General features: G+C 31.4%; 2 protein-coding genes across 3 annotated transcripts; one reads left to right on the forward strand and one right to left on the reverse strand.

Moving 5' to 3' along the window:
* Nucleotides 1–235: 235 nt before the first annotated feature.
* On the reverse strand, nt 236–1046 carry LOC11432213 (uncharacterized). Its single transcript, XM_003610943.4, has one exon. It carries the CDS (start codon nt 881–883, stop codon nt 455–457), a length of 429 nt encoding a protein of 142 aa, XP_003610991.1. The 5' UTR covers nt 884–1046; the 3' UTR covers nt 236–454.
* A 6123-nt stretch (nt 1047–7169) lies between these two features.
* LOC11432215 (uncharacterized) lies at nt 7170–10398 on the forward strand. 2 transcript variants are annotated; one of them, XM_024784488.2, is made up of 7 exons: nt 7170–7305; nt 7972–8262; nt 8351–8433; nt 8778–8841; nt 8942–9059; nt 9786–9940; nt 10096–10398. In XM_024784488.2, the coding sequence occupies exons 2-7, from the start codon at nt 8200–8202 to the stop codon at nt 10171–10173; spliced, it is 561 nt and encodes a 186-aa protein (XP_024640256.1). In that variant the 5' UTR covers nt 7170–7305; nt 7972–8199; the 3' UTR covers nt 10174–10398. The 2 variants fall into 2 exon arrangements, with proteins under 2 accessions (XP_024640256.1, XP_003610993.2); XM_003610945.4 differs by having other exon boundaries at nt 7176–7305; nt 7926–8262.
* Nucleotides 10399–14980: the final 4582 nt, after the last annotated feature.

A 14980-nucleotide genomic window follows, 5' to 3' on the forward strand; every position in this document is an offset into this window, starting at 1 on the left:
CATTCAGATCATCATAAATAGAAAGTTGGCCAATTCCATTGCCCAGTTCCAATGTCAAGAAAATCAATAATTAACTGATTGACTCGAATAAATTGTTCTTAGAAGTAAAACAAAATTGATAGTTTCAAAATTATGAATAAACATACAAACAAATTAAAGGGTAAAATTAAAAATTAGTTAGATGTTGAAAAGACAAATTATCAGTCATTTTTTTATGTTGCTAAAACTACTTTCATATTGAAATTGATAAGATATCAAATTAGCATTTCTCTGTTCTTGCAAAATGTGTAGACAATATATACAATAGTGTAGTCCAAGTACTTTTGGAACTCCCAAGACTCACAATGAAACACACTAACACTGGATACCGTGTTCTACGGTGTCTCGAACCAAATACATTTGACTTTTTGAATATTTTTTCTTATATTTCATTCTAGAGAGGTTATATGTTGGTTCAAGTTGACAGAATGGTAACTCGGTCCATTGGGAGTGCTATAAGTTCAGAAGCAACATCCTTGAATGGAAGAACTCCTCCTTCTTTGCATTTAAATTTTGACAGTAACTTAGCTGCTTCTTCCTTTGTCATCTTTACCTTCACTCTAGTAACATTCATCCTTTCTCTTTCTCCTAATAATTCATCAATATAATTACTACCACAGCTTCTTCTTCCTTTCATCAACTCATCCTTTTCATCTTGTTCTGAATCCGCAAACCGAACACTTTTCCTAACTGCCTTTCTTGTTAGGGGAGATATGATCTTTTTATTGCCTACCTCATCTTTGTAGGTTATTGCCTTTGTGTCTTTGAATTTTGCTGCTAATTTTTCATATGATATTTTTCTACTAAGAAATTCAAGACAATCAAACAATATGGTAGTGATCATGGTTTTATGTTTGAAAAATTGGTACTAGAAGAAAAGAAGTGGGAAGGAAAAGAAGGGTGAGGAAAAATATGGACATAGAAGAGTGAATTTATAGTAGTTGATTATGAAGTATATGATATGATATAAGGATAAGCATATGATCGATATGTCTAGGGTGGCGGGGCACAAAGGGTCATGGACTAATTACCTGAATTTTTTTCTGCTCAATATCAATGAAGTGACCTAGGGGTCAAGGAAGAGAAAAGTCATACATGTCTTTGCTATGATACATAGACACGTGGATCCCACACAAGCACATTTTCTCTTTCCTCTCCTCTTCTCTCTTCCTAGTGCATTGGATGTACAAGGGTGTATGAGAATAAAATGTGTCTCTGTAACATTTTCCTTGCCGATGTTAGTCAAGCTTAAGCTATTATTGATGGTCACATTGCATGGTCCCTCCCCCCATTGTCCTATTACAAGAAAACTTGAGTCAATTTTGTCTGCTTATATATTCATGGAATATCGCTAGAAGTGTCACATGTATGTATCTATGTTGTTTATGATAGACCAATGCTTAAAAATCATTTACATTTTCCTTGTAAATTTTGTTATCTTTAAGTAAAAGTTCGGGGTCATCAACAATTTCGCATCTAATTAGTATAGTTAGCACTATATAGATATATTTATTTTCTTTAAAAAAAAAGATATATCTATTTTTAATTTGATTTGAATAATTCTATTAAAAATATATTTTTAAAGAACCTTAATTATAAATTAATCAATTACAACAAAAATATAAGAAAAAATGACACTCGAATAATTAAAAAGACAAAACTTATTAATTCGCCTAGGGCATAGAAAAAATGTTAAGACCGATGGGGTCGACCCTAAATACTCGTTGTTGAAAGAGTCAATAAACAAATCAATGCCGTACATAAAAGGTGGTTAGGGCCTTTAATAATCATCCAATTGTGAGGGTGGATTAAACACTTCTGCTATCTATCTCACTTGTAGGGTTGAAAGGGTCAATACTTCATCAGGTAAATGGAACACCTTATACCTTGACTTTTATTTATTAGTCTTTAATATTTTGGCCAGTATTGAAGAGATTGAATTGACATATCCGTAAGAGCTAACCACACATTATAATTAGATCTAATTAGTGCAGTAATCCTGCATTACACGTAAATCTTACAGCGTGTGTTGTTTTCAAGCACTAAATTCTTCTGTCACCACTTGCAGTTAACTTAAGATATAGTTATCGTGAAGGACCCGTTCAACTTAATTCATTCGCCATGCAATTAAGTCTAGTGTGATGGCATAGCTACTTTGAGGCTATCTCACACAACTATCATGCACACGTCTATTAATCGAATATAAACTCATGTGTCATGTCGTGTTAGTGTCGGACATTAGATATGTATTTGATCGCAAGTAAATAAATAAACCATGTAGTAATTATTTAAGAAATGTATCTTCTTGAAATTCTAGAAGATTAGAAGGTATGCAATGATAGATTGAAAGTGCACCCAAGACGACTAGATATTCATATATTATTGCACAGCTGCACAGAATGCATAACATATCACTAAGGGTCTGTTTGTTTGGGAAACCCCAAAAAAGAACTTTTAGTTTATAAGCTCGTTTGACAAAAAAAACTCTGTTTGGTAACACTTTTTCACCATGAGCTTATAGCTTATTTCACGAGTTTATAAGCTATTTTTCAGAAGCTATTCCAAGTAGCGTTTGAGCTTATAGCTTATAGCTTCTCACTTTTTCTTCCAATTTTACCCTTATTATTTCATTTAAATTGTATTTTTATCCATTATAATTTTTATAATAAACTACGTAATAAAGACTACTATCCCTTTATTCCAATTTTTGTATATATATCAGCTGGCCTTTTTTTTTTTTTTTTGAAAAAATATATACCTTCGGTTTTTTTTTTACGAAACAAAATACTATTATTCTATTAGTGTTACTTTTTTTTTTTTTGAGGTAAGTGTTATTTTCTTTATTCTCTGTTATTAGTATTACTCTCTTAGTGCTACCTTTTTTTTTGTTTTTGAGGTAAATGTTATTTTCTTTATAAAGTGGAAACACTTAAATGATAATAAATATAAGATAAAATTTTAGTGAATAAAATTTAATTTAATTTATAATACATAGGATATATTAAATTTAAAGTATTTTTTTAAAGAAAAATTAGTTTACAAAATTACAAATACTTAAATTAATGATATAATTTTTATTATGAATTAAGAATACCCTTTATGTCATTTTACATTTATCAGCTAGTTGAACCGCTATTTTTACCAAATATTTCAGTTAGCTTATCAGCTAAAAGCTATCAGCTAGCTTATCAACTATCCGCTATTTTTACCAAACAGAGCCTAAAAATAGAATCGAAGTACAACTTGATAGCCACAAAAAGACAAACACATTCACTTGTCTCCTTTTTGTTCTTGTTGTGAAAGTATTGTCTCCTCACAAAACTAATTAAAAAAATCTGTTTTTTTAACACAAAATGACTCTCTTTTTTAGAGGACAAAAAGACTCTTCTAAGGTAAGGCATATGTTACACATAAAAAAATTATGGATAAATTATACAACAACCAACGAGAAATAGTCACGTGAGTAAAGACTAATACCTCAAATTTGTCCTTGAATTTTAAAAAATCGGTCAAATTCGTCCCTGAATTTTGTGAAATATCTATTTAATCCCTGAATTTTACAGACATCCATCAAAATGGTCCCTCCGTCCAAAAGCTCCATTAGTGGTGATGACATGTCCTCTTGCATGTTGTGTTGTCATGTACACGTGTCAACAAGGCAGCCACATGTACAAGGACTAATTTGATGAAAATGGTAAAAAATTTGAGATTTGACTTTTCAATGTAATTTTTTCTGTGTTCCAATTATACCCCGCTATTACATAAGGATCGATTTGAGACTTACTGGCATAATTTGAGGACTAATTTGATGGATTTTGTTATAATTTAAGGGTTGATATGATTGATTTTATTTGCAGAGAATGAGTACAAGGAGATATGACATGAGAGGACCTGTGATTTCAAATGACATGCATAAACAAACATCACTAAGGGTCCTACTCCACAAAATTCAACTGCTCCTAGAGTTATTAGAGTTTCAAATCCAAATTACGGGTCATCCGCTTCTACTCAACCCCAATACATGGAGTTTATCCCAACTCTAGGATTTCCAAAGCATTTATGCTTGTTTAAATTATGCTTTTTGAACTTGTTTAGTTTATGCTTTTTTTGATATGTAATCACTTAAGAACATCAAATGATTTGATGACTTGATGGCTATGTAATGTTATTTTTATGGCTATGTTATGACTTATGAACATCAAAGATATGATTTATGATGGTATGCAAAGTCTGTCTTTTTATAATCAAAGTGTCTGTCTTTTAGTTTTTACTTTGTTCAGCAAATGTATGCATCAAGGATCACAGTGATATCTGTTGTGAAAATTCAAGGACCTATTTGATGGTATTTTCACTAATTTGAGGATCGATATGATGGATATGCATATAATTCAAGGACCAATTTGATTGAAATTTTTTGACACAAGGGTTTGATTCATTCATTGACAACCTCTTTTCATTACAACATTACATGGACTTGGCACAATCAATAACATTTTAAAACTCAATCAAACAAAATACTCCTATCAATATCTTAATCAACCTAAGCTCACTTCCTACACAATCAACTTTATCGATCAACCTTGTCCTCCAAACCTCTTCTTTGCCCCTGTCCTTTGACTTCTCCATTAACCTTGCATTTCTTTCATGACCAGCACCATTGTTTTTAAAATAACCTAGTTCTTCAACTTCATCAACCCACATAAAAAATTTACAATTTTCACCATCATCTTATGCAATCAAAAGACAAAATCAGTACTATTTAAATAAACCATTCGGACATCACATAACCATTGTTAAACAAACCTTTGGCAGAGGGCAGGCATAGAAAGGCCTTCCTGCGTTATTGACAGTGTTGGCTTTTCTTACAACACAAATTCTAGGACACCAACATTGAAGCTCTCTCACCTCATCATTGTACATAGATCTTGAAGATGAAGACCGACTGTTGTAGTTGTTTTTGCGCATACGCCCAATGACCACTGGTTTTTGAATTTCGAATTGAATAAAAAAAATTAGGGTTTTAAGTTTTTTGAATTGGGGAAGAACATTGACATCAATTCATGTAAGAAATTTGGGGGATTTTGAACTCTAGGTAAAAAATTATAACATTAGGGGTTCTAAATTTATATATTTGGGGTAGAAAGAGTCGTTAATGAGAAAGAGGAGAAAGAGCCGTTAATGAGAAAGAGGAGAAAGAGTCGTTGGCAATTTTCTGAAAATCCATCAATTTGGTCCTTGGCAATTTTCTGTAAATTAATCAATTTGGTCCCTGCAGTGAATTAAATCTAATTCTTTTTTCAAGAGATGACATTTTGCATAAATTAAATCTAGGGTTAATATACTCAAGTCACGCGAAAAAATATGTTAAATCTAGGGTTAATATTGGGTCACAGGTTAACATTTAGAAATAAGAGATGACATTTTGTATAAATTAAATCCAGGACTAATATAATTTGTTTAGTAAAATTAAAGAGAAAAATTAGGAGTGATTTGTTTATTTTGATTTCCCTAACAATTAACGTTAACATTTTGATTAAATTAAACAGGATTAATTAAATAGGATTAATACATTAAAATTAAGCAAATAAGTTAGGTTAAATCTAGGGCAAAATTTTACGTTCGGGTTAACTTTAAGAAATAAAATAGGTTAAGTATAGCAAGATGAGTTAACATTTATAAGTAAGAGATTAGGTTAAGTGTAGCGAGACGGGTTAACAGTTATTCCTTTCCAAAGAAACACATATAATTGGGAACGTAATTTTATTTTACTTTAGATAAACATTAAATGCAAAAGTGAGGAGGGAAAAATTAAGTTAAAATTAGAGATGACATTTTGCATAAATTAAATTTAGGGTAATATAGTAAAGTCACGCGAAAAATAAGTTAAATATATGGTTAATATTGCGTCACGGGTTAACATTTAGAAATAAGAGATGACATTTTGTATAAATTAAATATAAGGTTAATATAGTAAAGTCACACGAAAAAATTAGGTTAAATCTAGGGTTAATATTGCGTCACGGGTTAACATTTAAAAATAAGAGATGACATTTTGCATAAATTAAATCTAGGGTTAATGTAGTAAAGTCACACGAAAAAATTAGGTTAAATCTAGGGTTAATATTGTGTCACGGGTTAACGTTTACAAATAAGAGATGACATTTTACATAATTAAATCTAGATTAATATAATTTGTTTAGTAAAATTAAGGAGAAAAATTAGGAGCGATTTGTTTATTTTGATTTTCCTAACAATTAACGTTAACATTTTGATTAAATTAAATAGAGTTAATTAAATAGGGTTAATACAGGAAAATTAAGCAAAGAAGTTAGGTTAAATCTAGGGCAAAATTTTGCGTTCATATTAACTTTAAGGAATAAGAGATTACAATAGTTGTTATGTTATTTTTTTCTGTAGTGCTTTAGGCTCTTGTGTTGCAAAATTTTAGTTTACGTAACTTTAATTTTCACAATTATAAAGGACAACAATTTTCCGTAATTTATAATATTTCTCCTTCGGAGCTAAATTTTAAAAAAATATCGCGAAGCACATGTTTGTAACTAGTAATAATAAAATAGAAACACACTTAATTTCCGTTGGATAAGATAAACATAAAAAACAAAAGGCTAAATTAATTTTTTGGTCCTCTAACTATTTAATTGGTATCGGATTGGTCCTCTAACTAAAAATTGATTTATTTATGTCGTCTAAGTTTCTCACCGTTACTACATTTAGTCCTTTATGTTAGCTTTATTCAAATAAACGTTAGGGTTTGTGTTATGTGGGTCCTCTAACTTTATTTATTAGTATCATTTTGGTCATATATCTTGTTAAAGTATTATGATTAAATAGTGACTAATATTATTGGTAACTGTTATGGTTTATATGTATGTGTGAAACAGGAGGTCAGACACCCACATAAGACAAACCTTAATGTTTATTTGAATAAAACTAATAGAAAGGACTAAATGTAGTAACGGTGAGAAACTTACAGAACCGAAATAAATCAATTTTTAGTTAAAGGATCAATCCGATACCAATTAAATAGTTAGAGCGCAAAAAAAAAAAAAAAAAAAAAGGTAATTAAGCCAAAACAAAACAAGGGTTAGCAAAGCTACTTAAACCAAACAAAAGACTAAAGGCGTGTCGTACTCCCACTCGTAGGTAGGATTGATTCCTTGGAATAAAATAAATCCATTAGCGTAAGCTGCATCAGGACCTACTTACCTTCGTTTTCGTCCTCTCTTCTTAACACGGCCAGGCCAGGTACAACTAACTAACTACAACTTCCATAAACTCTTTCTTTTTCCTCTCTTTATTACTTTTTCATTGCTATTTCAATTTTTAAGTTGATTAATGAAGTTTAGGGCTGATCAATGGATATTTAATTGGATTTTAACCTAACCAATTAATAACTGATCCACTGTTTCGTAGAGGTGATTGATTGTCTCTGTAAATGTGCTTTATTTGAGTTTCGTTAAAGAGTAATTACTTGATGAGCAAGTGTTAATGTTATCCTCCAGTACTATTGATTTTGATTAACTTGATGAACAAGCGTTATCTTCATTTTAAATAGTTTTTCGGGACTGCTAGTTTTGGGACCGCTAGTTTTGGTCGGTCTAACTTATCATGTTGTTATTTCAATTTTTTAAATAACATTTTATAATGTCCGTAATTTAAAGAGGAAAAATAAGCCCTCTTCTATCTTCCCCTCTTAAACCCTCCATCCAAACACACCCTAAAAGGATTTTTGGACTTTAAATTTTGCGAGATTGGTTTGCAATATGGTAGTACTTAGCTAAGGGAACTGATGCCAAGTTGTCAATAGTATTATCACTAGAGGAGACTTGATTCATGTCCAACTTCTTGCGTTGTTGATGTTTCAGGATTATTTATCGGTTGCACTTATCGCCATTGTCTTCCTCTGGATAGGTTGGCACTTCCTTGAGAACTAAAGTTCATCTGTAATCACTTTCAAGTTTTAACATCTGGTGTAGAATATCTTGAGAACAAGGCACCTATTACTGAATCTGGAACTCGTAAATCTTTGAGGCATTGTTTACTGGTGGGAAAGGGAATAAAGATCAACACTCTGAAGGTCATCAATCTAGCTTAGTTTGGGGCCATCCGTGGACTTGAAGAACACCAAGGGCTGCTTTCATGTTGAAATTGTTTACACTTCGGGGGCTGCCATGGAGCCCTGGTAGTGGTAGTCGGGAAAAGGTTTGCTTTGATCAGCTTTTGCGCTGCGTTTCTTTTGTCATTGATGAAGGTTCTGTTATATCGTACTGAAGTAAATTATATTTTGTAGGTTGAACTAACAGCTGCAGAAGTAGAGTCTCTTCGATCAGAACTTGTTGATTTGGAGGAGAAGGAGGCTCAGTTAAAAGCTCAGTGAGTGATCCATAACTTTTTACTGTTACATCATTTTCTGTCTTACAATGCATTACTAGTTATCATCAAATAGAAGTTAGCTTTCGGTTACCATTCTTGGGATTTTGTATTTATTTTTGATCAAATTTATGAAAACATTGAATATGACAAAGATGGGAATTCAGGTTCTGGCCATAGATTTAGAGTCTATACACACATGATTCTTTTTGCTGTTAAAGCTGTTAAAGGCAGCTACTTGACGTTGGAGTTGAAATTCAGTGTTTAATCTTTATCCAGCCCTCCCCTATCTGGGGAATACTTTTTGTGTTTTCTATACATAACCTTGATCTTTTTATATGACACAGGTTGGAAAATATTGATGAAATTTTACGGTCAGCTCGTCTATCCGGATATTTATACATCCGAACTGTACTTAACTGTCCAAACCTTCATTAGTTCATTTTGCATCCATCTGCTTGTCATTACCTAACGGGCTTAGTACTGACTGGCTTTCTCTTTTTCTCTACAGAGATGGACAGAGCTTCCAGGAGAATCTCCACCTATTGATGATACCAATGTAGATGATTGGCTTCCTCGCTTTGTTGTTCTTCAGGGTGAATGTCTATTCATATATTTGTTGAGTACAGGTTGTGCTACTAACTTCTATTTTATATGCAAAGCTGTATTTCTCACTGTAATGCCTTTACCAGATGAATCTCTCTTATATTCTCTCGTTGGGTTCGCATTTTTCATATAAATATGTGTTTGTATTCGTGCCAAATCTTGGATGATAATCCTGGAATGCATGTAAGAAAGTCAATTTCAAAACGTAGTATTAAGAAACTTTATTTGTTATTGCAAGAATTGCATGCAAGTTTTGCTAACATGTGGCCTCCCAACAGTTTTAGTATAAAGAACTTTGTGGATTGTCTTATTTCTTTAAATATGTCTGCTAAGTGCTAATGAGTACCTTATCTTCATTTCTAGTTAAATGCATGACACTACCTACCAGAACATCTAGACTTATGCTTTTCCTTTGGTATAATTTTTATTTAATACTATTTTTTCTTGGTATATTAGAACACTTCCTCTTGTGAAAGCCTAGACAAATCACAGGCTCAACCAAATTGAATTAGATTCCTTTACAATGAACGTATGTCTAAAATTAGCAAGTAAGGGCATACGTGCTCTTAGATTTAATTTTAAGTACATTTGAATCTTAACTTACTAAAACTTGAGATGTATATATATTTATTTGCCTCGGAGATAAACTCACTTTTAAAAATATTTTTCTAAAGTTTCACCTCTTTGTACCAATATTTTTCGGATGATTGGCTTTCATTTACAATTGCTGATCAATGGGGAAATTTCAGATTTAAGTCCTCACGACTCAACGCTTCTATCTGACATTGTTGAAGTAAACCAATTACCAAGTTTTAAGCGTGAAGATGGTGAGATAAGATACGCCTTTCGTATTTTAACACGACATGGATTACGATATGAATGCTCGAGCAGTTCTAAGATACAGGTATGCCTAACTTAAGAATATTCGATTAGTCAAAAAAAAGTTGAGAATATTTGTTTTTTAGAAGTTAACACTATTGATGATCAATTTCTAATTGCATGTTGTATGTGTTTTCATGATATTAAATTATGTAATTCGCTCTTTTATTCCTTTTTAAGGTGGATTCGTGGTTAACAGCTCTGCAATCTGACTGCAAACTGGAATCTGATGCATCAACTCCCAATGGTTCAATATAGATATAACATGTTTTACTCCTTGTTTTGGGGAATTTGAGATGGCATGAAAGATAAACTACGTGTGTAAATATGAAACTGATGCCAGGACTATTATTTCTTGTACATACAACATAAAGTAACTGAATAGAGATTGATGATTATTTGGTCACTTCTGGCTTATTCCAGGATTGATTGACCAATTAAATTTTGAACTAGAGGAACTAATAAACTTTGCTAGTTTGGTGATTGTCTACGTCTATATAAAATTGAGTTCTTCCTGAACAGTTAAGTTAGTTATACTGAGTGATCTTGATGGGATCATTTTTGTTTACGCCTATAAGGTAAAGTGCATTTTTTCCCCCTAAGTTTCAAAAAGTTGCAATTTTGGTCTTCTATGTACAAAAACTACAATTTTAATCCCCTAAGATTTAGCCATTTTACATCTTTGGTCCTTTTGGTCAATTTTGACCAGGTCAAAACTGATTTGTCAATTCATTAAAGGAGGTGGCATGCCACATTTGTATATTGATATTTAAAAAAAAAAACTAAAAGCCATGTGTGTAATTAGTTAAATTAAAAAAAATAAAAAGACAAATAAAAAGGCTTAGCACGTGAAGAACAACGATCTTCATCTTCTACAACAACAACAGTCATTAAAAAAAAAACTCAAAATTTTCTTTAACAAAAACCCAAACAAAATTCATATCAACAACAAATCTTGAACATAGCAACAACAACAAACTTAAATCTCAAAAGGTAAATCCTCCTTTTATTTATCCAGAACCCCAAACAATCAAAGTCTATACTCTATAGTAATACGAAACTTGTACAAATTTATTTGAAACATAAGTAGGGTGCCCGACTAACTATTCCAACCTGCACATTTTCTTGTACCACAAAGTATGGCACGGAAGTATAAAGCTATGTTTGGATGGTGAGAGGAAAGAAAGTAAAAGGAAAGAATGATTAAGAAATGAAAGTGAAAGGAAATTATGATGATTTTTGGGTTGTTTGGAATAAGTGAAAAAGTGAAAGGAAAGAAAGATGTATATTTGATAAATGACATAAATATCCTTATGATATTTATTTAATATAATAAGTTGATATTTACATATTAATAAATAAAAATTGATATGTTAAAGTATACATGAGAATAAATATTTCAGTTAAACAAAATTAACTATTTTCCAACTTTAATTACAAATTTTTTAATAAAAAAATAAAAATTTTAAAACTCAATTTTGTATCAATAACTATAAATTTTGATAACTACGGTTAAAACATTTATTAATATTGTTGTATTTTTTAATTTTAAAACATGGATATGTTTGAGTAAAAAAACATAGATATGTTGTCATATAATACCGTTGATAGAAGAGGCTAATGGTTTTGTAATTTACTAACTAGTATAATAAAAAAAGCAAAAATCAATCACTTTTTGACAGGAAAAAAAAGGGAGTACGTCCAGCCAAATAAAAATGGAATAGAGTATGAGCTTCATATTAGTAATGTGTAGGAGCTTAGTACAATTTTTTATTTTTGTTTCAAGTTTGAACCACCCAACACTCAAGAGTGCATATTATTCTAAGGGTTACTTTTGTCATTCCAAAAAAACTGATCCCTTCTTCACCTTTCTATCCAATCTAGAGAGAAAGGTTTTGCATGTGGGTCCCAGTTAAAACATTTTATCCTCTCCCTTTTTATGGTGGTGCCAAACAATGGAAACAAGATCTATCCACTCACTTTCTTTCCATCTTTCAATCTTTCCATAGAACCAAACATAGCCTAAGATAACACAAGCACCAGTGCATCCAAAAATTGCTCCAAGGAATTCTTTCATTCCACCATCATCAAATAGTTGAATGTGAAGAAAAATGTGATTCATGGAAAGAAGAAAGAATCATGGAGAAAGAAAACGAAAGAAATAGAAAAGAAAAAGAAAAAAGAAGGAAAAAAAAAGTGATTCATGGAATGAAGATGAGAGAAATATCTGATACCATAACCTAACCTCAAAATTCAATCCAATCCTTCTTCAATTTTCTACCTTTTTCTTCTTCTCTTTGAATCGATTCGGGCGCCGCTGCTGGTGGTGGTCGAGGAAACATGCTTCTCGCTCCTAGATTCGATTCTTCATCTTCCAATTCACATGCTTTTGGTTCATTGTCATCTGATTTAAACCCCTTTTATTTGGATCTGCTTTTCCACACCCCTTTCAATTACGAGATGCTTTTTATTTCGAAGAGAAGAAAAAGAAAATGAGGTGATGTTTTTGTTGTTGTGCTGCAACCGGGTTGGATCATGCATAAAGAATCATGGAGAAAGAATTCTGGAAAGAAGATGAATCGCGTTTTTGTGCTCTTTTTTCTTTTCCTTTTCTATTTTTTTTCTTCAAAAATTCTAATTTTTTTATTTTTATTGGTGAGGTGGAATTCTTTTTATTTTAAAATTAAAAAATTGCACGCGTGGCATGCCACTCAGTGTTGACTGAGTCAAAATTGGTCAGAAGGACTAGAGATGCAAATGGGTTAAATAGTTTTTGTACATAGGGGCTAAAATCGCAACTTTTTGAAACTTAAGAGAGGAAAAGTGCGCTTTAGCCATATAAATATTGCTAGTTTGATGATTGTATACATACCTTTGTATGAATACGAGGAGTGCTAAAAACGCTATATTTTCAATATTTTTTTAGGAAATCTTTTCAATATTCTATCTAACACTTTTTTTATTGCGTAAAATTAATATGGATCTCTCATTTTGAGAATGAGACTGACGTGAATGATATGATTCACATTGATAGTAGCTAATAAAAAAGTGAGTATTAAAGAGTGTCAAAAAAGTATATATGACATTTCTCATATATATAAACATTGCTACCAGATTAGGGTTTATGGGTTTCTAAATTAGATTTAGTTAATTTGGGGAAAAATATTATTTGAGGATTATTGTTGATATTTTAATATCATATAGCTATATATATTTTTTAAAAATTTGGTATTCGGTCTAAGGACCGACTAATCTTAAGGGTCCAATCCCAACCCTTTACTTGTAGGACAATAGACTAGTTCATTGAAATTGGCATAAGACAAATCGAACCTAAGACTTTGAGAGAAACACATTTTGAAGTTCCAAGCCAACATCACAACGTCAACCCAAGCGGGTTTATAGATATGTGAATTTTATTAATTATTATACTTATTAAAATTTATGTATTGAATTAAAATAAATCTAAATGACGTGGATATTCAATATGTCAACATGTTATATGGAGAGGTGTCAAATGGGTTGGCCCAACTACAAAAATGAGTCAGACCGCCCCAGTCCATTTGTAATTTGACCACGAATTCTAGTGTCCGGTCCGATCTGTGTGGGTCATGGGCCAGTCAGGCTCGATTCGTTTAGTTTTTTTTTATTTATTCATTATTTTTTAATGTATTTTTGATATTTTAGTTACCCACAACCATCTTTTTGCTAAAATATGATTGAATGAACATATAAAATGTAAATAATATTTACATTAGCATTAAACTCTAGATTTATTCCTTCAATTGAATCGAATTAATAATTTATGAACTTTAAAATTTTAAAACTTTGAGCTTAATTTATCCATTTTTATTAAGCATACTTATTTAAATATTGTTTATTAATAAATTTTAAATTTGTTGATAATCTTTAAAAAATAGTTTTTTAACAATAATCAAATGAAATTTTTGATAGTGGCCGACCTGAAACCCTATGGATTAGCTAAACCCAATTGGGAAAAAAAAAAAAAAAAACTCAAGTGTATTAATTACCGCCCTTCTCCAAATACATTTTGCTCGCGCCCAACTGAAATATTAAAAATACCAATGTGTTAGTTAAACAACTCAAGTTTTAAAATCTGTGCATCTTAACATGCGCTGCACAACTTAACTCACGCTGGAATTAACGCTTGTGTAAGTTAACTCACGCTGGAAATTAACACTTACATGAGTTAACTCACGCAAGGGTATTTTGAAAAGTACAGTTGGGCGCGAGCAAAATATGTTGCGAGAATAGCATAATTCAAGTGCATTTTGGACTAACTATTTAAAACCCGGTCCAAAATGTAGACTAATAAACCGATCCATTTTTTAGAGCTTTGATATGTCTACATTTTTTTTTTTTGAGAGATGTGATATGTCTACATGTGATCTACCATCTAACATGTCTACAAATTAAAGAAAAAAAGATTAGTCATCAAAGGACCAAAACTTCAAAAAAATAAATGAAAAATGCTCTTTAGTACGACAATATACACGCACGAGAAGCGACGAACCATTCACAACCCTTGGATTTTTATTCCTTCCTGTAACCAATTGAATTCTCTCTCCCATGTTTTACTCTTTCCACTATTTCCGCTCGTTGCCTTTCGTCACTTTTGAAAATAAAAATAAAAAGACCAAAATGTATTTAGACTTTTTTTTTGTTACAACTCTTGTGGTACGACTTGGTTCACATAAGTGACCAAATCCGAGTTTTTTTTTGTTGACGTTTAATCCAAGTTACTCGTTTTTTGTAGGGATCATCCGTATATAGCTTTATGGAGTTTCTTATTTTGAAATTCTCTCAGCACATGTCTTGGCAATTTGTATAGTGTAATTTTCTAGAACTATCAACATTTGTATTTCCATGATCTATTTTTTTAGTGAAGTCCATGATCTTATTTTATGAAGATATTTTTATACGTCAACGAAAATGTCAAATCCATACATTAAGAAAGAACATCAAAAAAGATAGAAGAAAAATGTCAAATCCACATTAAGAACATGTCTGTTAAACAATCCCATCGCAATACAAAATATAAGAAACT

This window comes from Medicago truncatula, chromosome 5 (genome assembly GCF_003473485.1).
Source record: "Medicago truncatula cultivar Jemalong A17 chromosome 5, MtrunA17r5.0-ANR, whole genome shotgun sequence".
NCBI lineage: Eukaryota > Viridiplantae > Streptophyta > Magnoliopsida > Fabales > Fabaceae > Medicago > Medicago truncatula.